This window comes from Dipodomys merriami, unplaced genomic scaffold, assembly GCF_024711535.1.
Source record: "Dipodomys merriami isolate MVZ:Mamm:240054 unplaced genomic scaffold, mDipMer1.0.p SCAF_5, whole genome shotgun sequence".
Lineage (NCBI taxonomy): Eukaryota > Metazoa > Chordata > Mammalia > Rodentia > Heteromyidae > Dipodomys > Dipodomys merriami.
The window spans coordinates 73347633-73372641 of record NW_027206068.1 but is presented as its reverse complement, the minus strand read 5'-3'; the positions used below and the strand labels follow the sequence as shown (position 1 = coordinate 73372641).

The following is a 25009-nucleotide window of genomic DNA, read 5'->3' as shown; positions in this document are numbered from 1 at the left end:
GCTAGGAAGCGTTTAAAGAAATGGGGGATTTGAATTCATTATGTACTCAATGTACCACCTTTTGTCACTGACATAAAAAAGATTGCCAGAGGGGTGAAAACCCAGAAAAGACAAGTAATCCACCCGAAGCCAGAAAAGGCTCCTGCTATTCCAACACTGTAGGAGATAATGCTTCCTCCGCTATTTAGTGTTTTAAGTTGGGAGCACAGGACTGGGACCCTCATGGAGTTTGAAGTTGAGGCATAGATTCCTATGATAACAGTTACAACCATTAACACCTATTTTACGTGAGTCCAGTAATCCTTTGCAAATTGTCTTGTCGTGATTACATTGCACGGGCATTATGCATTAATACGAACTCAAAACTTGGCATGTATAGCTTGTACAGCATTTCATGACCCTCGTGGAGGTTTTTGAACACTTAGCATCGATTAATTGTACAAGTGGGTTTCGTGATAACATGCCCACCTACGCATCCGATGTACCTTCATCAGACTCCACCCCGACCCCCGACCCTAGCCTCCTGCTCTTCCCAAGCCAAGTTCAGCAGGTATTCCCTTTTTACCTGCACAGATGAAGTATTCATCTTCCTCTTCCAACACACTCATACCAACAGCCTGTCCAGGATCTGCTTCACATTCCCATCATTCATTTCTTAAAGTGTTTCTTAGTTCTTAAAATGGTTCCCTCCCTGATATTTTACCCTAATCCCTTGTGTACCCTAACTTTCCACACCTCATTAGCTGCTCTGAGCTTCCTCTCATCATCCTCATCCATCCAGGCAATAATGCACTTCAGTATTGTCTACCCTCTAACCTTGTAGTATCTCCAAGAGTAGCACAGTATGTGTGTAGATGGATAAAATAAATATATATTATTTAACACATACATATTATCATGTATATATATACATGTGCATAGGTGTATGTACAATACAGACACACAAATGATGTATATGTAATGCATACATGCTCCTATCTGTTTATTCATATATCCATCTTTTAGGCCTGAAATGCGTAGCATCTAGAGAATGTCCAGATGTGTACTGGTCATGAGCAGTTACATCAATGCAGCAGAATGTTCTGGACTAGCAACACCGCTTCAGAAATATATAGTTGAAAGCCATAAGGGGAAGTGTGTGGGGCCAGAGGCGAGGTCTGAGGACAGCAAGAGGAGCCCTGAGGGAGGAGTCCTGAGTGGGGAGTCCTGAGTGGGGAGCCCTGAGGGAGGAGTCCTGAGGGAGGAGTCCTGAGGGAGGAGTCCTGAGGGAGGAGTCCTGAGTGGGGAGCACGGCTACATAAGAGCGCAGCCAAGGCAGCAGTCATGGAGAGATGCCAGGAGCAAACTCATCACCAAACTCAACTCAGCGGACAGTTGTTGAGTTACAGACAAAACAAAATAAAACCGCTGGCAGAAGGAAGATCAACAGACACAAACATAGATGCCCCATTTATACATATTCGTATGAGTCTGCCCGTGTGGACAGTGATCAAGGAAAGCAGTGCGGTGATGTGGAGAAGCCAGAAGCCACATGGAAGGGTCAGGGCTGAGGACGTCTTCAGATGACTTTGTGTATTCATAAGAATCTCCTTGAGAAAGATCCCTAAGGCTTAACCCCTCTCTAGACCTCTGTGATTCAATTCACTTCCTTTAAGGAAGTGTTGCTCACTGACCTGTTCCTGTGTGCTTGCTAATGGGAGGCAGTTGATGATCCCTGAGGAGGTCTAGGAGAAGGAGGAGGAGAGAGGCTCATGCACAGTCCTGGGAGACCCAAGAAACGGATGCTGGACAAAGCCAATGGACCCTCTTCAAAGGTCTAGCAGAAGCTTGATAACAAGCATCGATTTCTAAACCAAACAAATGAACAAACATCCCCTCCGAAAGCCTAACAGATGCAGTTTACAAGCTAAGTAGTATCATTTATTTGGAGTATACCAAAAAGAGACAGAGAGAGAAACAACACAAGGGACACATAGATACTACCACACCCAGAGTTTAGTGACAGCTTGGGGACTGGGTGGCATGTCTTAGTCAGCATGCACGCTCCTATTAGACTATTACAGGATTGAATGGGGGAAGAGGGTTGGAAATGAACTTGGTCCATCAAGTTTTTGACACCGGAAGAGTGGAACAACACAGGCAGTAGGTAGAGGGTGGTGGACCAGGCAAGCTCAACTTCAAAACTACTTCACACTTCCAGAGAAAGTCCATGCAATCCAACAAGAAATGTACTACCTTGCATATGTATCTGTAACCCCTCTATTCATCTCCATGACAATAAAATTAAATTTAAAGAAAAGATCACATGTCAAAGGTCAAGGGGAAGACTCTTTTTTGGGGGGGGGGTCGGTTGTGGGGCTTGAACTCTGGGCCTCGGCATTGTCTCTGGGCTCTTCAGCTCAAGGCTAGCACTCTACCACTTGAGCCACAGCGCCACTTCTGGTTTTCTGGTGGTTTATTAGAGATAAGAGTCTTATAGACTCTCCTGCCTGTGCTGGCTTTGAACCGCAATCTTCAGATCTCAGCCTCCTGAGTAGCTGACAGGCGTGAGCCACCAGGGCCCAGTAAGGGGATGACTGAGCCATTGTCTGATGTGTCCAAATACAGAACCTTGAAGGAGATAAGGCTTTGCCAACCATGGCTGGAATCTCCATTACTGGTCAGACTTACATTGTCCTCCATGTTTCTTCTGCTGTTATTAGTCTGATCAGAGTGGCTTTATTTATTTATGTATTTGTCACAGAGAGACAAAGGCACACCAGGAGTCGTGTGACTTCTCCTTTGCTCTGGGCCTTGGTTATTTTCTGCTCTTATTTACCCTATCTCCTCTCCTCGCTCATTCATGTGAGGTTTTCACCAGGACCCCTCATGAAAAGGCAAAGAATGAATAGAACATTCCCAACACCATGTGATTTGAACGTGCCTGACTCTAGCTTTTCGGATCTGCAAAAGATCCTTCTAGAAAGTCAGGTTTTCCTACCTCCTTCCTCCTCCTGCGCCCCTCCCCCCCAGCCCAAAAGAAACAGCAGGGAAGAGGTAGGCAAGGCATTGGGCATGACAAAGCTTTTCCTGAGTGTTTGTTTCATGGCTTTGATGACCTGTAGCTGCAGGTTGAGAAAATCTGTTATACTAGATATACCTCTGGTGCTTTAAAGTCATTTGTTTGGTAAGCTATAGCATTACATTAAAAAAGAAAAAGAAGCTGGAAAAGAGAGAGAAAAATTAAGCAAATGGATACATTTAGCCCATTTAAATAAATCTTTTGGTTCTTTTATCCTTAAATCCACCCAGATTTACAATCAAGTGTTGATAATTGCTAGAAATAGTCACGAATTTTACAGAATAATTGGCCCTATTTTAAGACCCTCTTTAGAGTGTATACTATATAGTGTGGTTATAAAGTAATAAAATAGATTTTTTTGCACATTGTTTCCGGAATTTGTTCCCATTATATCTTGTCACACATTGGGTGTTTTGTGAGCATAGCCTACATTTTATACCTTGAAGTTCTTTTATAGTTTGTAGAAGTTACAAAATAATAGAATTAATTGCTTTGAATTTAGTCATTTTGTGCTGGGCAAATATTGATTTCTTTCCCAACACCTTTAATTTCTAATGGAGCTTGAAATTAACTTTAGATTTTAATTCTATTTTATTCTGGGTTTGTACATCAAGGCCATTAATAATGTTGGGAGAGTGCTGAGAGAGGTGTTTCTGAGCCAGAAGCTCAGGGTGAACTCTGCAGCCCTAGATTCTATTCTGTCTATTCACAGGATGGAAGGTGTGAGACTGTATATCTTTGCAGTGTTTTCATGAATAAATAATGAAGCTGGTGGGCATTTGCTTAAGGTTGCATCATATGTGTGATCTGTATATATATGCATATTTAATTACGATAAGCAAAAATGGCCCGGGCACTGATTCCCACTAACCAAATAGACCTGGGATATCAGCTTTGCTATTTCCCTTGTTAAGAAAAAGACAAATTATGTACTTATAAGATAGCATGGGTTATAGATAGTAGAGAGATAAAGATTCCATACAAATGTATGTTAGATTCGTGTAATTATAATGTGAGTTTAAACTGCACTATTTTAGTGATGTTAAGTAAATTTCTGAGGTTGCAAAACTTTCTTAATCTTGTCTTTATTTTTGTGTCAGCACCAGGGCTTGAACTCATGGTTTGGATGCTGTCCTTCAGCATTTTTGCTCAAGGCTGGTGCTCTACCACTTGAGCCATAGCTCCATTTCTGGCTTTTTGATAGTTATTTGGAGATAAGAATCTCCAGACTTTCCTGGCTGAGTTGACTTTGAATTTCAATCCTCAGATCTCAGCCTCCTGAGCAGCAAGATTATAGGCATGAGCTGCTGGCATCCTGCTGCTTTCTTAATTATTTTATATTGACTTTATAAAACAAGGCGATTTTAATTAATTACTTCAGAACTGCTTCGGAGCATTTGTTTTTACCTACATCTCGAGGGAACTAAGTGCCCCTCTGGATTTTCAGAGCTTTCTTAACGTTTCTCCCATAGCAGCTGCTGTGGGGTGGTGGTGCCGGTGGGGATTTCTGGGAACTGTGTCCTGTTCCTCTGCTAGGCCTGTCAATATTGACTGACTTAGCTGGTCCACTGCCCCATTTCCTGACTCTAGAATTTCTGGTGCTCTTAGAGTTGAAAGAACTTACGCTAAAAGGAAGGCAGAGCAGGAGGACCCAGATTCCACAAGGGAGACAGCAAATGGCTCAAAATCGACTCATGAACTTTGAACTTCCATTTTATTAAATCTGTAAGTTGGACTATTAAGATCTTCCTTCCTCAGCTACAGCTTTTGTTGACTTCTGTTTTTTGTATAAAGGAGTTTAGTTATGATGTTATATTATAAAATAATGTGCTGAATCATATTCACCTCTTGTGTTTGTCTTTCTTAATCCCAGTATTGTCCTTCCCTCTCTTTCTCACTAAGGTTTTATATGGATTTCATTACAACCTTTACGTATCTTACATAATACACATTGATATTCCCCTCTACACTCTTTGGTCCCCTCTTAAACAGTCCACTGTGTGTGGGTTTATGTGCATGCTTCTTCATTTTAAATTCCAATTCTATCTAATTTTCTGCAATGAAAACAATTTCATTTTTTACAGATTAATATCCCATTGTATGACTACTATCTGTCTGTCTATCTATCTATCTATCTATCTATCTATCTATCTATCTATCTATCATCTATCTATCAATCAATCATCTATCTCATTTTCTTATTCACTCATCAATTGCTGAATAAACTAAGTATAGAAGTATACACTGTATGTGATGTTACTTTCATTTGAATATATGCCCAGGATTAGGTGGTAGTTTTATGTTTAGATTTTGCAGAACCTTCCAGTTGATTCTCTCCACTCTGATTTCTGTTGGGGATGTCACCTCACATTCCCATCAACGGCCTTACATGGAATTTTGAAGAAAATAAACTCAATACCCACATAACCCTCTCTGTTCCTGTCAAGGTCTTCCAACCTACAGTGATGGTTCAAAATTGAACAGTTAGTCATTAACGATTTATTCTTAGGTTTTTGTTTTAAAAAATTGAGAACCACTGTAAGGCTCAACACAATATTCTGGGAAAGAAAACTGTGAATGACATAAACAACAACAACTAAGCATGTAAATGCCAGAGACATCATCCAGATAATAAGTGCTGTTGGAAAATTTCGTTCAAAAAGAAAATTATGTTTTAAAATTTTCAAAGGCATTTTAAAAAGTTAAAAAGTTAACTGTTAGTTTGAGTGATGGGAAGAAAGGATGTCAACTGTTCATTCAGAGAAAAAGCTTGTGGCCAAAGAGGGGGAGAGAGAGTTCAAAAGGGAGACTGGGGCTGGCATGAGCAAAGGCCCCGGGGCCAGGGAAAGCCAGGGCAGGATGGCACGTGGTCATGAGCAGATGACAGCACGCCAAAAAGCCTCCTGATCACCTGCGCCTCACCAGCCAGCTATATATGGAAACAAGATATTTTTAAATGCAGTTAGTTAACATGGATGAATTCCAGATTAACGTGGACTCTAAATTCAATGATTAGTGTCTTTATAGAAGAAAGAAGAGAGAGGAACAGAGAGAGAAGGATGGAGAAAGAGAATCAGCATAGGCAGAAGACACTCAGAGACAACAAGGCCTCATGCAACGGGAAGTAGAAATTAGGGTGATGTGTGTGAGGGTCAAGGGGCCCTAGAAACACTCAGCCACATGCAGGAGCTGGAAGAGAAAAGGCAGGAAAGGAAGTTTGCCTAGAGCCTTCCGAGGAAGCGTGACCTTGCCCGCACCCTGACTTCAGCTTTTCAACCCCTGTAAGAGGTCCTGTCTCTTGTGTTTAACCTATAAAATTTGGTCCTTAGTTACGTCTTCCCCAGAAATGTAAAATCCAAGTGTCTCGTCCCTTGGAATCATTAAGAAGCAGCTCGGTGTACCTCCCTCCCCCTCAAGTCTTCTCTTCCCCTTTGTGGCCTGAATCCAGTAGAATCCAGTCCTCAGCATTCCTGACTTTCCATGCTACTTTCGATGTCTTTAAGCTTCGCTGAGATATGATTGACAAAGTTGTATATTTAAGTATATGATGAGACAGCTTTACATATAATATATTATCAAGTGATTACTACAATCAAGATAATACATCTATCCTCTCACATAATTACCCTGTTTTGAATGTGAGAACACTTCAGATGTGCTCTTCCAGCAAACCTCAAGTAGGCAGTACCCCATTGTTCACGGCAGACAGCGTGCTGAGCATTTAATTCTCAAACTTACTTCTCTTACGAGTGAAACTTTGCACCCTTGGATCAACTGCTCCACATTCTCTTTTGCCCAACTTCCAGCCGCTGCCATCATTCTATTCTTGGTTTCTACTGAGTGTTACTTCTGTTTATTTTCACGTTATCTAGATCACTGATAACACACAGTGTTTGTCTCTCCCTGTGTGATTCATTTCACTTATCAAAATGTCATCTAGGTCCAGCCATGATCTCATAAATGTCAGGGTTTCCATTCTCTATCTATACAAATAATCTCTTTTTCCATCAACTAACATGTTGCTTATATATTTTGGCTATTGTAAATAATGCTACAATAAAGAAAGGAGTGTAGAGGTTTTTTTTTAGAGATATATTGACTTCAATGAGATGCCATGCAGACTTCCTTTCCTAGTGGCTAGATCATACAGTCATTTTATTTCTACTTGAGAATCTTAGAATGTTTCCATAATGGCTATCCCAACTTACATGACCGCTGGCAAGATTTAGGAGTTTCTTTTCCCTTATGTCCACAACCATCCTTAACAGTTTTGTTTTGCTTTGGTAATAGTCATCTTAAAAGGTCTGAAATAATACCTCATTGTGGTTTTGATTTGCATTCTTTGGACGTGAGTAATGCAGATTTCCAGGTGTCTGTTTGTCATTTGTTTATCTTCTTGGGAAACTGTCTATTGAAATCCCTTATTCCCCTCCCACCCCTCACTTTTACGTTTCTGGTGTTTTTGTTGAGGTGAATGAGTCTTTATGTATCTTAAGCATTATCTCCTTATGAGACAATATGGTTTGAAACTCTTTTCAGCCTTTTATAGTTCTCTTTTCATTTTGTTGATTATTTCCTCCGCTGGAGAAAAGCTTTGTGGTTTGATGTAGTATTACTTGTTCATTTTCACTTTTGTTGCCTGTGTTTTTGTGGTTATAGCTAAAGAAACAAAAACATTGTTAAGGGCTGGGAAGGTGGCTCAGTGGTAGAGCACTTGCCTTGCATGCCCGAGGCCCTGGGTTCGATTGCTCAGCACCACATAAGCAGAAGGAAAAAAGCCGGAAGTGGCGCTGTGGCTCAAGTGGTAGAGTGCTAGCCTTGAGCTGAAGAGCTGAGGGACAGCGCCCAGGCCCAGAGTTCAGGACCCATGACCGGACCCAAAAAAACCCACAAACATTGTCAAGCCAATGTCAGGGAGCTTTTCCTCCATGACTTCTAAGAAGTCATTGTTTCAGACCTAACACTTAAAGTCTTTACTCCATCTTCAGTTGTATTATTATATTAACTATAAATTATTATATTATTATATTTTAATACTAGAGATCAAACCAAGTGCCTTACACCTGTCAGGCAAACCTGTTACCACTGGCTGTACTCTCAGTTGTATTTTGAGGTAATTTTAGTGGATTTTCAGTATTCCAGCACTATTTATAGAAAACTACCCATTCCTCAGTTTGGCACTCACATGCCCTTGTCAAACATTTGTTAATCATATACTCATGGCTTTATTTATGTTATATTTCTTTTGTTCTAGCGATTTGGGTTTTTGCAGTAATAACCACACTGCTTTGATGAACATATCTTTGCAGTATAGTTTTAAATAAAGTAGTATTCTTATGTTTCTTCTAGTTTTTTCAAGAATGCTCTGTCTAATCATGACCCACACAAACGTTAGAATCGTTCTATTCTGTTTCTGTGGAAAATGGCATGGGGATTGGGTAGGCGTTGCATCGAATCCAGGGATTACTATAGGTAGTAAGGGAATTTTAACAGTATTAATACTTTAAATCCAAGGGATAGGAAAATCGTTCCATGTGTTTTTGTCATTTTCAGTTTCTGTCATTAATGCTTTCTAGTTTCAGTGTTAAGGCTCTCACCCCCTTGGTTAAATCAGTGGGTTTTTTTTTACATGATCTTTAAGTAGTTGTATATAGGAGCTGCCATTTAACAAAGCAGATATAAATATACTACATCCTGATCAATGTCACACCTTTTAATATTTGCATCCATCCCTCCCAACCCACTTCTTCGCACACTTCTCTTAGTTTTGCAGGCTGTACATCGAATTCTTCACTGCATTCTCACCTTCTTCTCCCAATTAGTGCTTTTATAAATACTATTTTAAATGGGGCTGTCTTGGTTTTTTTTTAAATTTTTCTGTTTTTCTTATTATGATAAAGTTAATGTTCAGAGGGGTTACAGTTACCTAAGTCAGGTAACGAATATATTTCTTTTTGGACAATGTCATCCCTTTGCTTGCAGGATTTTTTTTTTTATATTACTTTCAGATACTCATGCTACTCTATGTACTGATTTTTTTTTCTGTTGCCTTTGGTATCCAAAGACTTGGCTACACTCATTTGCCAGTTCTAACAACTTTTGTTGAAGTCTTTGGGATTTTCTCTACATAAGATGGTGTTATCTTAGAGAGAGACAGTTAACTTCCCTCTTTATGATTTGGATGCCTTGTAACTCTTCTGGTCACAATTTCCAGGATTACATGAACAGGTTGAGAGAGGGCATCCTTGTCTTACAGGTTTCAGCTTTCACTGTTCAGGATGACATTGCACATGCACATGTCACATATGAACTGTTGTACACTGAAGTTACATTCTTCTGGTCCTAAGTTATCAAGTCGTTTTTTCCCCCAATAGTGAAAAGATGCCAATTTTAATGCCTGTTTTTCTGCCTATGTTGAAATGATCATATAATTTTTACCCTTCTTCTGCTAACAGGCTACACCATATCCACTGATTTTCATAGGTGGAAACATTCTCCATCCCCAGGGGTTAGCTTCTTTTGCTGCCGGTGTAGGCTGCTTTTAGTGTGCCATTGAATTAAATTTGCTAGCATGTCATTGAAGATATTTGCATATCTTATGCTTATCAAGGACACTGACCTGCAATTTTCTTTTCTTGTACTGTCCTTGTATGATTTTTGATATTAGGATGAAGTTAAAATGAATTTCTAAATATCATGATATTTTCTCTACGAAAAATCTAGCACAATGAAAGTCATTGGTACACCAAAAGAAAGGTAAGTTATCCTTTGATAAAGATACACACATGATTTTGTGATGCTGAAAACTTCCATTATGTAGGACAGTAGATCATAAATGTATTTTTTTGTTGTTTGAGAGGTGCAGAATATATAGAAAGTAATCATAGCTAATTCCTCAAAGTATTTATCCAATACTTAACCAAATTCAGAGCAATAAGATAAGCACTTCTGCTCAAAGATTAATAAAAAGTCATGTTCAATGCCCTGAATTGTGACAATGGTTAAAGAACATACTTCAATGTGATTTGGATTCAGGCAACATAGCTAGGGAGTTGCATGAAGTACACCACAAAAAGTGTATTATTAAATAACACAATTTTCATTTGACAATCTAATGTAAAGGCTGTCAATATGTCTGGTGATATATAAGGAGCTTGACTGGTCTATTTTCACTAATATTTTCAATGCAAGAATATCTATGCCTTTGTCTTTGATCAGATTTAATAGCTGATTTATGATCACTCTCATTGTTTCTCATGCATGGAGTGCCTTTTTTCGTAAGGGAGAAAAGATTAAATGCCAGAGCTTTTAATTTATAACTTCAATTTTTTATTGGTAAACTATTCTCAAAGAGACATCAATCACTCCTCATTGCCATTCTTAAAAAAATCTTACTCAAGTTTACTGAGAAAAAATACTATTCTTTTAACTTCATTTATAAAAATACTTACTGATGGTAAGCATATACTCAAGTTTAGATTAGGCAGCACACTTACTTTAACAATAGATACATTTCTACTTGCTTTAAACCACATCTCCATGATGCCCGTGGCCTTGTGAAATATATAGATCGTTCTCTGTTTGTTCATAAGTCATACTGGGGAAGGCAACAGCCTAGCAATTCACGCTCACTTGGCCTTGCAATTCAAAGTTTAAACTATCTTTCTATATCTCCTCACCCGTAAAACCAACTCTTTTTCTGTAGTCTCTCTTCCCATATATTTAAAAAATCAATTTATTTTATTCATTTAAAATGGCTTAAGGTAAAGGTGTTGTACAGAGGGTGACAGTTACGTAAGTCAGATAATGAGTACATTTCTTGTCGCACAGTATCACTCCCTCCCTTGTTTTCTCTCGCTCTCCCTCCCTCCTGACTCCCCTCTCCACCAAGTTGTAAAGTTCATTTCCAACATAGTGTCTAGTGGGTATCACTGTTGAAGTTTCAGTTCAACATGTCAGCTTATGAATTCACTGCATCTTGATCAGTCCCCCACATCTCTGCCCACTACACCCACCCATCCCCTTCATTTACTTAGTGGGAATGATGGTGGGGAGCGAGGAAGTGGGGAACAGTGCCTTAACCATGTTCTTGTCACCAGGGCCTCTTCTGACATTGTTGAAGGGGGGGCTCACCTTCTCTCCTTTCATGCAACACCCCATTTCTGGAAGCATCCTTTGTGATTTTTGATAGAAAAGTGGTGTGGAGACACACACTTGGGAAGAGAACCGCGATAGAGCTCCTGGAAAGAAGACCATCAGAATTCGACACTGCGACAGGTCAGCTTAGTTTCAAGGCATCATCTCTGACCTTAATACACCAGAAGCTCAAGAGGCATTGTACAGTCTCTGTTACATTAGGCCTCTTCAATGTGTGGATATTTACATGTATTTTTTAAGTCTCTGGACAACAGGCTCATCACAACAACATACTCAGGTTCTACTTTTTGACTTTTTGAGAGGTAAAGGGTTTTTCAAATTTCAAGTATTATTTTTCCCCACTGGGTTTCCTAATTAAGAAAACAAAACAAAAACATAGTCTTCTTAAACTAATAAATAGGAAGACTGCTGGAATCCAAGTGATCCCAGCATGAAAATTACAGTGTGCATAGATTAAATGGGGTTCTTTTCTTTTCCCACATGTGATATTGACGTTAATCAAGTGTCAATGTGAACCCGTGCCTTGGATAAGTATCCACATGGGGTAGAATTTAAGACTTTTATTCATTTATCTCCTCTTAAGAGAAGTGGCACATGGGGCAGCTGGGGTGATTGTAATGTGCAGTGAAAAATGAAATCCGAATTCAAAGTCCCTTCTAATTCTTTTTGCTAGACTATGGCTTTGAACTCACCCACTTTGAGTATATTTAAAGGCCTTCCCTATCTACCCTCTTTGTAGAAGGGATATTTTCCATTATTCAACATTGTTCCTTGATTGTGGATAGCAAGTCAAATGATGTTCAATGAACTTCCACCCTCTTTCTGCCCCATGAATCAACTAGCATCATCCTTCTTATATGTTTTAAATCTCAAGCCTTATTGAGGCTGCAGAAGTGACACTCAAGCGAAGTGGTCTCTTTCAGTGGAGTTGTGGCAGTGATGTTGAGATTGAGCCATGATGCTGAGATTGTAGAAGAGGGTTGAGTCGCATATGCCCTGAGATGCATGGCAATAGTCATAGCAGTATCATTAACAATGGTGAGGAGAGGGCTCCTTGTCCTGCATCCCTCACTTATCGCTGATTTGGTTTTCCTCCACTCCTTCATCTTTTTCCATACCTTTGGGATAATGACATTTGGCTCTTTGGCACCGTGGTCAGTTAACAAGATTTTAGGTCAAATTTTCCTGTCAGGTGCACTGGGTGCACAGATTCCCCTATGAGTAACCAGGCGGCTCACACTGCCGCCTGAATTTCCTCTTTCCCTTACTTTAGGGCATCCAGTAAATGTGCAATTACTAGACTTCTCTTTGTGTGAGAGAGTGTGCTCTTGATTGAGAATCTCACCCTAGTGCAAGTGCAGGACACTTTCATTTCCTTTTTGACCTGGTCTAAATCAGCTTAATTTAAAGAATGCACAAAGATAAAACATTTAGTCCTTTTGGACAACAAATTTATAAAACTTTCCCAAGCTATCTATCTTTAGATAATGGAAAAACTTGCAGGAAAATCGAACTGCCCAGATTCAATTTTTCTTCATTCAGGATGACTACATCTATGCCATTCAGGCCATAGCGAAGCCTTACTATGCCAGCATTTTCTGAATTGTGATAGGTTTTCCATTGGATTCCTGAATGTGCTCTCAGTGGTATCACTCAGAGGCAGATTGCCATGGTAGAAAACACACAGGAGCACTTCTAAAGCTTGGCATTCTTTTGCTGTCCTATGTATGGGTGGAGAGAATCTTCTTCTCCCTGGCCAAACTGCTAGAGGTGATTCATTATCTAGTCCAAGTGGATGGCTCACTTGGCTGGATGTAGTGTAGAGAAAATTGATCACATGATTTGACAAACAAGGCACATTTAATTGATATCGTAACAGGCCCAGATAATGGCAGAGAGCATCATTAGGATATTTCGATGACTGCTAATGAGCAATGACAGCAATTTTGTAGGTACCAGTATTGCCTGGTACTTGGTGTTTGCATCTGTGGTAACAAGAAAAGTCTTTGAAGAGTAGTGGATGGCATATTTTGGTTCTGTTGTAAAACTGGGACAAAATTAGATGATGAGATCAAGGGACAACAAGACATTGGATCATTTTACTTGAAATTACATTTTTTTAATCAACTCCATAACCACATACAATGTTGACTTACTACTTTAAAAGACTTTCCGGTAAAATGTTTCATCAAAACTTGAAAGAAGTTAGTCCTAATGAAGTAAATGATCAAACCTTTGTTTTTTTCCTGAAAACGTCTGCACTCTTTACAGGCAATTTTGCTTCTTGATTATGATCATTATATTCATGGAAGGCAACTGGGGATATGTTATGTAGATAGGTATAATATTTCAACTCAGATTCCAGTAATCCAAATTGTACTTTCTCAGCGTGTTTTTGTAGGGAAGGAGTAGAAAGGAACAAGGGCAGCTTGAAGTAGTAACAATAACATGAATAGAAGAAGGGTTTTTGTCCATAATCTCGTTAAAAAAAATCTTTCTTATAAAGAAGGAAGCAGTAATACATTCTTTAGGTTTTCTTCATTCGAATAGTTCCAAGTCATGGTCTTCATTATTGATATATTGTTTTTCATTCTTGACAAACAAATCCTGGTGTCTTGATTTCAAGCAGTAGAAATGTGACACGCTTGATTTCAAGCAGTAGAAATGTGACACGCTTGAGTCCTCTTGTTGAGACAGATTCCAAGAGAAGGAGCTTCTCCTGCTAGATTGACCTTAACCATCACAAAATAATCTCAAAATTAGCTTTCATTACCTACACTATCAACTTAAACTAAAGCTAAAGAAACCTATGTATGTCAAAAATATTCCTTCTTTTCAGAAATAATGGAGTCACCTCCATTGTAGAAAAGCTTTAATGATACTTGTATTTATATTTCTTTCTTTAGTAAAAGTTGGTGATGAGAAATGACAGCTAAGGTCATAGCTTGATACCACAATATCAAAACACACTAGCCTTTCATTAAACTACTGTCTACCTTTGCACCCTGGTGATCCTTTGGGCAATCCAATTTTCTCACAGTGTAGTACAGAAAGCACGTTACACATTTCCCCAAATTCCCTTTTCACTATTCTTTTGTCATTATTTATAATGAAACAGGCCAGGCACCAGTGGTTCACGCCTGTAATCCTAGCTACTCAGGAGGCTGGCAACTGAGGATGGTGGTTGGTAAGGCAGCCTGGCAGGAAAGTCTGGGTCATGCCTATCTTCAATTAACATTGAAGTGTTGAAAGTGGGGTTGTGGTGTAAGTGGTAATAAACCAGACTTGAGAGCAAAAACTAAGAGACAATGCCTAGTCCCTGAGTTTAAGCATCATATATAGTCTTAGTCATACGCGTATGTGCATACGCATGTGTGTATACACACACAAATAAAATAATGAAACAGGGCAACAGTGTGTGGGGACACTAGCTGTACAAAAATAATGTGGAGTTGCAGCGTTTACTGACTGCCAACTTTAAAAATGTTTCCACCATGGCCTGGTTCAAGTTACTGAGGGTCACCAGTCAGCTCACAAAATTCCTGAGGATTTAACCGTTAGTTCTTTTGCTCTTAAGCTCCCAGAAAGGATCTTAGCTCAGTATTTTTTTCCTACTTGAATCCTTCTCCAACTGTATTAGTTTATGTTTTCTCTTCTCTCTCATATTATACATACTGATCTATCTCTCTTTATATATATATATATATTATACATATACATATATATCTATATTGGCCTTATACAAACTGGCATAGTATTATGCCAGTTTGCCACATAAATGCTTGCTACTTTCTACTAACAATAATATTTCCTGTTCATTCTTTTTCCTTTTTTTGATGACATTGTCTATTCCATAAACAGTAAAGGACTTTCGTCTCTCCGTGTGTGAATATATAAACGTATATATATGTATGTGTATATATCTATATCTATCTATCTATATATCTATATATATAGTACCGCATACAAAATAGACATGTGACATTATTGAGATTGCAACTATCTATACATTACTGATATTCCTATACACTAAGTCTATGCAGCAAAAGCTTTGCAATAAGAACTTGGCAAGTAGTGTCAATATAAAAACAAAGCCATATGAATTGGGGAAAAGTTTAAAAGATCAAAGGAGGGAATATGTATTATTTTCATTGGTGTGAATAGTCTTTGCTTTATTTTTTTGGGGGGGGGTCAGTTCATGGGGCTTGAACTCGGGGCCTGGGCAATGTCCCTCAGTTCTTCAGCTCAAGGCTAGCACTTTACCACTTGAACCACAGTGCCACTTCCAGTTTTCTGGTGGTTTATTGGAGATAAGAGTCTCACAGGCTTTCCTGACTAGGCTGGCTTTGAAACATGATCCTCAGATCTCAGCCTCCTGAGTAGCTAGGATGACAGGCATGAGCCATGGGTGCCCGGGGCCTTTGCTGTTTTTTGAGTAGATCTAAACCCCTGAAATTCCCTCCTTATCTTCAAATTCAACTGGATTCTTTTCCTGGGTTCTTTGGCCTCATATCCTAACTTGACAAGTGTATAGAGATGACTGTTATCTATTCCTTTTGTTCCCCCCACCCTCTGTTCTCAAAACCTTGGATAAGAAAATCACTGGGATTCAAATTAGGGGGATATTTTAATGAATAATGGCAACTCCTGCAAGACCAAGAGGTGGCATTTTACAGCTCTGAGAAGGATGTAGGATTACAGCCTGACTCTACTGCACACTGCTTTTTACTATGCATTTGCAGATCAACTTTTCTTTTTATTTTGGTAGAGGCTCAAAGAGAAAAGGCATAGTTTTTGAAATTCTCTAAAAAGTCTTTGTAAAACGGAAATAAAATCCTTTCTCCCCTTATGTTTAATCTTAGCCATAGTTTCAAAGTAAAGGATGAAAGGGAGGATTAATTTGAAATTTGGGCTGCCTTGGAAATGGAAAGGTCCCGAGGCTATGTTTCTCCAAATGACCTGCACTATTGTAATCCAACCTAGTCTATTTGGTTGGAGCTGAAAGATAGCATGGCCTTTCAATCCCAGTCCAATATCCCTATACAGGTGGAAGCTGCCTTTTCTTGTCCCCACGTTATCTGTAGATGTCAGGGCCTGTGAGAAAAGGAGTCACTGGGGTGACTTTTTTCTTTTTTCTTTCTTTCCTTTTCTTGTTTTTTGTTTGCTTGTTTGTGGTTGTGGGGCTTGAACTCTGGGCCTGGGTACTGTCCCTGAGCTCTTCAATTCAAGGCAAGTGCTCTACCACTTGAGCCACAGTGCCACTTCCAATTTTCTGGTAGTTCATTGGAGACAAGAGTTTCACAGACTTTCCGGGCTTTGAACTGTGATTCTCAGATCTCAGTCTCCTGAGTAGCTAGGATGACAGGTGTGAGCCACTGGCGCCTGGCTCTTTTTTTTCTTTTCTTTTTTTGTAGTAAGTGTGAATTCAACAAGTGTCCCCGTTTGTCATTGTGTTCCTTTTCCCTCAATCCTCCAAATCTGGGCAGGCAGAGAGCTCCTTCCTCACTGTCTCTGGTCCTGGGAATACTCTGGGGCCAGCGGGGGCCTCGATGCTCTGTCTGTACATGTTCTAGGCTAAGCTGTGTTCTCCAGTGTCATGGGGAAACAGCATGGCTCTCTGTGCATCTGCTCCAGAAAATAAAAGGAGACCCAACAAACTGCCAACTAGAAGGGAGGCAATCAGTCAGAAAACATCATTTGCAGATGTGAAAAAACTCCTAAAAAGTTCAAGCAAAAAGTGTGATCACACATTAGGCAATCGTGAGTTTTTGCATACCACATTTTCCAAACATGAAACATGAAAAGAAAGAAAAAAGAATCCAAGTACACCATAAAAAGTAAGTGTATGGTGAAATGTAGCTCTAGTTCACAATCAGAGCTAGGGAAAGGAACTGCGCTTCAAAGGAGTTTGGTATTGGAAATGGAACCCAGGGCTTCACTTACGTGAGGCTAGTATTCTACCATTTGGGCTACTACCAGACCTTTTGTTTCCTTTGTTTATTGTTATAAAGGTGATGTACAGAGCAGTAACAGTTGCATTAGTTAGGAAATGAGTATATTACCTGATGGGGGAAAAACTGGGAGAGAGCGAGGGAATGAGTAACATTGACCCAAAAGAAATGTACCTTTTGTTTTGATTGTGTTTATGACCAGATAAGGACAATCTTTGACCAGATTGTCCTCGAACTCATCCTCTTCCTGTCTCTGTATCCTAGTAGCTGGGATTCCAGGAGTATGCCACCACACCTGGTCAGGAATTTTACTTTAACAAATCATATTCTTCTTTGGGCATTTAACAGAATACCTTAACATCCCTTCCCTCTTCCATCCTCCATCACGCACTCCTGGACCGATCTTTGTGTGGAATGGCATCCATCTGTCAGCATATTGATGAACAATGGTGGGAATTTCTGTGTCCTGTCTCCCTGCAATTGTGTCTTATAGCTTTTCCTAGTGACAAGGACACACTGAATACCTGTAGCAGGTCATGGTGTAGCAATGAAATGTTACTTTGTAACCAAGAAGCACAGTCTGGCTATTCAAACACACCATGTCTACAGTGGAAAGAGCAAACTCACGCTCTGCATATAAATCATCCAGGGTAGCAAGTGTATTTGTAAATATAGGCTTTCATCTTTTCAGAGAGCATTGAATGAGATATTGAGACAACTTGTAATTTTTTCCCTTAAGAATTATTGATACAAAGATAGAGTCAGTATATTGAATGAAGGCTATCAGTATTAATATCCTTATACAACGTGTAATCAGAGAAAATTTGGCTGGCTGTGTTTTTTTTTAAAAAATTAATGGCTTAATAAAAGTTCTTAAGAAAGAAATAGTATCTAAGTCTGGTACTGGTGGCTCATACCTATGATCTAGATACTCAGGAGGCTCAAAGCCAGCATGGAAAGGAAAGTGTTTGAGACTTCTATCTCCAATTAACCACCAACATACTGGAAGTAGAGCTGTAGCTCAAGTGGTAGAACATCAGCCTTGAGCAAAACAAACAAACAAAAATAAACAAAACCTAAGGGACAATGCCCAGGTCTTGAGTTCAAGTCTAGTACTGAAATCCATAAACAACCCCCCCCACACACACACACAAGGAAGGAAGGAAGGAAGAAGGAAAATAGGAAGGGAGGAAGGATAGAAGGAAAGATGTAAAGTGAGGTGTAGTAATGATTACCATCCCAGCTACCTGGAAGGCTAAGGCAGTAGGATTCTGAGTTGCTAGTCAGTATAAGAAATATAGTAAACCCTGTATCTTAAAAGAAAGAGAGAGAGGGGCAGAGAGAGGGAGAGAGAGACAGAGAGAGAAAGGGGGGAGAGGGAGAGAAAGAGGAGGGGGAAAGGTTGTTTCTAAGTCCATAGAGCACTTTAATAAACACCATTTCAGTGAATATCCAAGAAGAAACTGAAGTTCTGTAGGTTCGGTGACCTGTCCAACATTAGAAGGTAAGATTGCAAGAGGGTGTGGCCCTGTAGAGAGGAGACCACCCCTGAGCAACTCCTCCTCATCGCAGGCAATGACCTGTGGCTGCCAGAGGCAGGCGGGATCTCACCGTGCATGAAATCTATGGTGACATCTACAGGGGGACTCGTATCTATAGGTGTGAGGGACATCCTTGTCCTAGCACTGAAGGCTGACCTCTGGGGCTGAGGCTCTGAGAATTTCACATATGCACGTCGAATTACCAACCCTGAAGACATTTCCCTCCACAATCTCCACAGAGCATGGATACGCATCTCATAGGATAAATCAAATGACTCATCTCAAATTCTGTACCAAGTCTAAAGTCCCTGGGATTATTTATTGTTATTATTTATTATTTACAAGTCAGCACACAAACACACCGATTTTTATTTCGGGACAGCTCATCCTGTCCACCAGCAAAATCGCCCCCTATTCTCGGTCGAGCCTTTTGTTGGAAATAACTTAGCTATCCCCACATTCCCATGGAGCTTTAGCCGATGGGCCTAGACAACAGCATGGAGGGAAAGTATGGCAGGTAACTAGAACCATGGGAGCTGAGGGAGGGGAAGTCAAGTCTGGAAGGTGAAGTACCTGATGCTTCCTTTAGATAGCCAATCCCTGGGATGATTGCGTATTAAGGGGTCAGCTTAGCTAACACACTAAGTCGCCATCACCGATTTCTAAATTGTGTAAGTCCCAACCAGCATTCTCTGTGCCAGAAAAATCTATGACGTGACAGTGAGGGTTAGGCAGCATTGTGTTCCTTGTAGTATGTACACCATAGATCAAACTGCTTCTGCGTGCAGTGGATTTTAGTTAGCACAACACGGGCTAGTAGGAGGTGGTGACATTTATAGTTTCAAACTTTAAGATTAAAGTTCCAGACAACAGCCTGTAGGACTCTTAGTTGTCTTTACATCATTAATTTAATTTTTTGTGCTCCAACACTGGCTGGTGAATGGTTTTCAATGTGTTTCGTGGGAACAGCCTGATGGATTCCTCCTTCGTACTTCAGAACTTGGAAAACCGATCATTGTAAAATTAGGAGCAAGTTGTGGAGGCCACCTGGCCTAGCTCTTACTACTGGTATAGGACACTGGAGCCTTGATCTCGCTTTTCATCAAACACACCCAGAAAAACACGTTTCTCTTAGAGCGCATAACTGACAGTAATGTTTTCCATTATAAATAAACGTCCATCTCAAAACCTCGCTTATCTCTGTGAAATATCAAAAGAGACTCCTCTACCCTGTAGAAGTTGCCACAGAATTTGGGAGTTCCCAGAGGACTAGGAGAGGATGCAACAGAATATCAAGGAGAAAAAAAATCACCCACTAAGCCCTGAGATGAGGACGAACTTGAATTATGTAAATGAGGGCCATCATTGTGAAGGTGTAAGGAACATATGTGGAGCAGAATGAGTGGATGGTTAGATCTGCAAACGCATTCAGCATATTGAAAAGAGAGCTCGCTGGGGTCGACAGAAAAATGTTCAGGAACAGCACAAACAACAAAGTCGGCAGCTATGAACATGATGCTTTGCTCTCAGAAAGAAAAAGAAAATCCTTCTACTTAGGCGAGACATGTCAGCACCGTGAACAAACACCGCACAGGCAAACAAACACATTTATCTTCATAAGAACAGTTAAAAGTGTGAAACTGGTTTTCTTCACGACAGTGCTCCTGATAAGGATGCAACTTGAGACACAGCAAGAATGTCAGTAACACAGCAAGACTGTTCATTCTGCAGCATCACACTGCGTGGCACTTATGACTTCTTTCTACATTATGTGCTGTGGCAGATCCTCTTCTCTTTCTGTGTGTGTGTGTGTGTGTGTGTGTGTGTGTGTGTGTGTGTGTGTGTGTGTGTGTGTCCTCAGCCTTGAACTCAGGGCCTGGGTGCTGTCTCAGAGCTTTTGTGCTCAAGGCTAGAGCTCTAACACTGAGCCACAGCTCTACTTTTGGCCTTTTGGTAGTTTATTGGAGAGAAGTAGCTCATAGACTTTCTTGCTCAGTCTGGCTTCAAAATGTGACCCTCAGATCTCAGTCTCCTGAATATCTAGAATTACAGGTGTGAGCCACCGGTACCTGGCCATTTTTAACTAGTACCTGGGAGTTCCAGGAGATGTACCAAATCATTTAGGATATTAAAAAGCAAATATCCTACATTAAGCTACAAACTGTATTCTTCAAAAAAACAGGGTTTTTTTTTGAATTATGCCTTATGTCTTTCTAACTTCTATTTGTGTACCATGGAAACTTCTATTCGCCACCATGGAAACAAGATTCCAACAAAGGACCAGGTTTCATGATAACAAAAAGATTCTACCTTTCTAGAAGCAAAAATGGAAGAAGAAATAAGTAGGAGAGATCACTGGGATGGGAGAAAACTTTCTTTTACATTTAGAACTGTCACTAGATCCAAACTTACATATATGGAGGCGACTTCTAATACTTGCAGTAATTTCTTTAAAAACATAAAATTCAATTATTCCTTCAGTACTTAAAAATCCCTTCTCTTTATGAAGAAGTAAGAAGGATGGCCAATAGACACATGAAGAAATGCTCAACCTCCCTAGCCAAAACAACATTAAGAACAACATTAAGATACCACCTCACCCCAGTTAGAATGGCAAAAATCAAGAACTCTAATAACAACAGATGCTGGAGGGGATGTGGACAGAAGGGAACCTTACTTCACTGTTGGTGACAGTGTAAACTCGTTCAACCACTTTGGAAAGTAGTATGGAGGTTCCTCAAAAGACTTCACATAGAGCTCCCCTATGACCCAGCAATCCCACTTTTGGGCATTTACCCAAATGTTTACAAACAAGACCACACTAAAGCTACCAGCACAACTATGTTTACTGCAGCATTATTTACTATAGCTAAGATATGGAACCAACCCAGATGCCCATCAGTAGATGAATGGATCAAGAAAATGGGGTATATATACACAATGAAATTCTATGCCTCCATCAGAAAGAATGACATTGTCCCATTTGTTAGGAAATGGAAAGACTTGGAAAAAAATTATATTAAGTGAAGTAAGCCAAGCCCAAAGAAACATTGGTCCCATGGTTTCCCTTATTTGCAATATCTAGTATATGTCTGAGTCAAGCAGGAAAGGTCAGATAAGTTGATGTTAGGGAAATGAACCCTAAGATATGTATTCAAATGTTTTTTCTTTCATGCAATTGTTTCTAACGCATTTATAAGATAATTTCTTTGTTGCTTTGTATGTCCCTCCCCCACAGTATAACCTGTGATTTCAGTGTATTTGATGTCAGTATAATTTGTGGAGGAGAAGGGGAAAAACAAGTCGTTTAAATAAGGATACAGGGGGACCCGTTGCAACAATGAGAAGTACAAGTTGTTATGTTGAAAACGAACTTTACAACTTTGGTGGGGGGGGGGGAAGGATTGGGAAGGGGAAACAAAGGAGGAGGCTACAATTCTTGATAAGAAATGTACTCATTGTCTTGCCCATGTAATTGTAACCCCTCTGTACAGTATTTTCACAATAAAAAATAAATAAAAATTTTAAAAAATCCCTTCTATTTATGTTGTGTTTTAACGTGGGAAAGCAGCTATTTAATAGTTATTGTCTATGCAGTTCAATATCAAAGCAGTCACTGAAGTAAGAGACCTTTGTTCCCACCACCAAGTTCTTGCTCATGGTTTCCACTTAGTATTTCTGTACTTTAGAAATAAAAGTTCATAAAATTAACCATGGTTTAAACCATACCAATTACTGATGAATATCAAGATCACTGATGAAACAGTATCACCCACTGGTGAAGAGCAGGCTCCTCAGTTTACCAAAGTTACTTATTTGCGCAACATATCTTTTAATAAAGCCAGCATTTCTTGTGATTAGTAAGAAAGAAATTTGGTTATCATGCTTTTAACCATTTCACTATGAACCTTTTTTGGTATGTATGCCAGTAGAGTACTGAAGCTTGAATTCGCGGCCTTGCAATTAGGTTTCAATAGTTTTCTCAAGACAGGGCCTCTACCACTTGAGTCACAACTTTACTTTCCACTTTTTGGTGGTTAATAGGAGGTAAGAATCTCATGGCATATCCTGCTGAGGCTGGTTTTGAACTTCAATCCTCAGATTTCAGCCTTCAAAGTCTGCTAGCTACCGTGAATTATTGTTCCTTGTTCATTCAAATTCTCTTCTAGACTGAAGTAATTTGTAAATATTGATTCTGTTGTCCTTTTTAACTCTGATATGTATCTTTCCATTAATGTTAGTTTCCTGAGTCTTTTTACCTCTTGCTTCTAATAACTGCCTAAAAAATTAATAAGTGAAGGAAAATAAATAAGAAACACTTCTTTTTGGCTTAAGCTTTACTACAGTGCATTCTAAATGTGATTTCTTACTACACATTACTACAGGTAACAGTGTAGCAAGGCTCAGGGAGCTATTATACATTTTTGCTGGCCATAGGACTCTACTCTGAGAATCTTTTGCTTGTCATTTTCTAATAGAGTGAGGGAAAATCATTAGATATTGCAGTTTTGGTGTTTTAGCTTATTAAGAGAAAATAAAATCTCTTCTTTTTTCTCCTTTTTCCTTCTCCCCTATACACACTCACACACACCCACAAACACCCACACACCCACAAACACCCACACCCACACCCACACACACACACACACACACACACACACACACACACACACACACACACACACACACACGCTGTATAACAGATGAACTTTTTCCATGAACTATGTTTTATGGCAAATCTGTTTTTGAACACCCCTTGTAAAGTGGCAATGTACTATTGGATGTTACTATTTCAATGATCAAGTTAGCATTATTCACTTGAAAATATGCACTGAATTTCAAAGTTTAAGTTTTACAAAGCTCCATAAAGCAAGGCACATTTGTATCCTGCTAGTCACTTTTTCTTGTTACTTTTTACTCTTAAGATTTTAAAATCTTTACTTCTCGACTCTTCCATTTAAACATACAAATTTGATGGCTTTATCTTGCCATCTGACATGTTTCTTTGGTCTGAAAATATGGTCAGAAGTTTGGACCAAAGCAGGAAGCAACCACTGCCCAGAAACTAAATGTTTGAGTCATCTTCTCCCTCTCTCTTTCTCTCTTTGGTGAATTGTCCAGTGAGAGACAGTCCACCAATACAATTTCCCAAGCAATCTCTCTGGACAGACACGGCTTAGCCACAGACCGGCCCATCCAAGCCCTGTGTCCCAATCTCGAATCTGGAAAGGTTCTTCTGCTTTGAGTCAGTAGACACGAGAGACTATATTTCAGCAACTAGAATATTATTCTTTGGAGAAAGAACCATGGAATCTTGAGTTTGCACCATCAAGTCATATGGTCTGTGGCTAATGCAGTTAGCTAAACATTAAGGCCAAGCTGGCTACATGCAGGTTCTCAGGCAATTACAAGATGAAAGTGAGATAAATTGGCACTCACAGTTGTGGCAGGTGGCTCCGCTGTACCCCGTCTCGTCACAAGTGCATTTGAAGCCCTCCCATGTTTGAGAGCACTTTCCACCATGCTCACAGTGGTTAGGCACACATCTGTCAAAGAAAGAGATGAACAGAAATAAACCAACAGACAAAGGAGATTTATGAGTGGCCAAATTCCAAGCTGTTGGGGCCATCTATCATTTCAATGCCAGGTTGCCTTACGAAGGTAATTAATCCTTGTTAGTTTAGGCAGATTAATATGATTCGTGATGGAAGGTGCCAGATGCACAAAAGATGATGTATCACAGGCTTGGTGTTTCCCAGTTTTGAATAAACACTAGATACTAACACACAGTGGAAGGATGTGTTTGCATATCACAGATTCCTTTGAGTTGCCTTTTACCCAAAGACAAAGGCATTGGGGAACTTTGCTCCCAGTGAGAGATGGAGAGCAGCCATCTTGTTTGTCATTCTATTTTCCTTTTTAAAGAAGAACCACCATCTTAGGGAGAGTTAGCACCGAGTTTTCCGTAATAATTTCAGCTTTTGAAATAATGCCATGACAACTGTGATGAACGTAGGCTAACCTGATAAGAATATACACACATACCTCCCTTGCCCCGGTGTCCTTGTGTTTAACCTAATATTGAAAACATAAAAACTGTGTATACGAATGGCCCATGGTGTGATGTGTTCATGCATATTTACATTGTTTAATGCTTAGATTCATTTAAAGGTATCTATCTCCTCGAATAGTTTCTACTTATGGTAAAAATATTCAAAGTATTTTCTTTAGCTCTTTGCAAGAGAGTTAAAGAATAATTTATTTTTATAATTAACTAATGTGTAACAGCACACCAAAAC

The 25009-nt window shown here is 39.7% G+C and overlaps 1 protein-coding gene and 1 pseudogene across 1 annotated transcript in view; both read right to left on the bottom strand.

Annotated features, from left to right (window-relative positions):
• Cntnap2 (contactin associated protein 2) overlaps nucleotides 1–25009 on the bottom strand; it is a 1671549-nt gene that overhangs the window by 643060 nt on the left and 1003480 nt on the right. The window contains exon 11 of the mRNA XM_069996967.1: nucleotides 24150–24256. Coding sequence (XP_069853068.1) covers nucleotides 24150–24256 — 107 coding nt within the window. The remainder of the gene's footprint in view (nucleotides 1–24149; nucleotides 24257–25009) is intronic.
• LOC138810279 (U6atac minor spliceosomal RNA) lies at nucleotides 11098–11216 on the bottom strand (annotated as a pseudogene).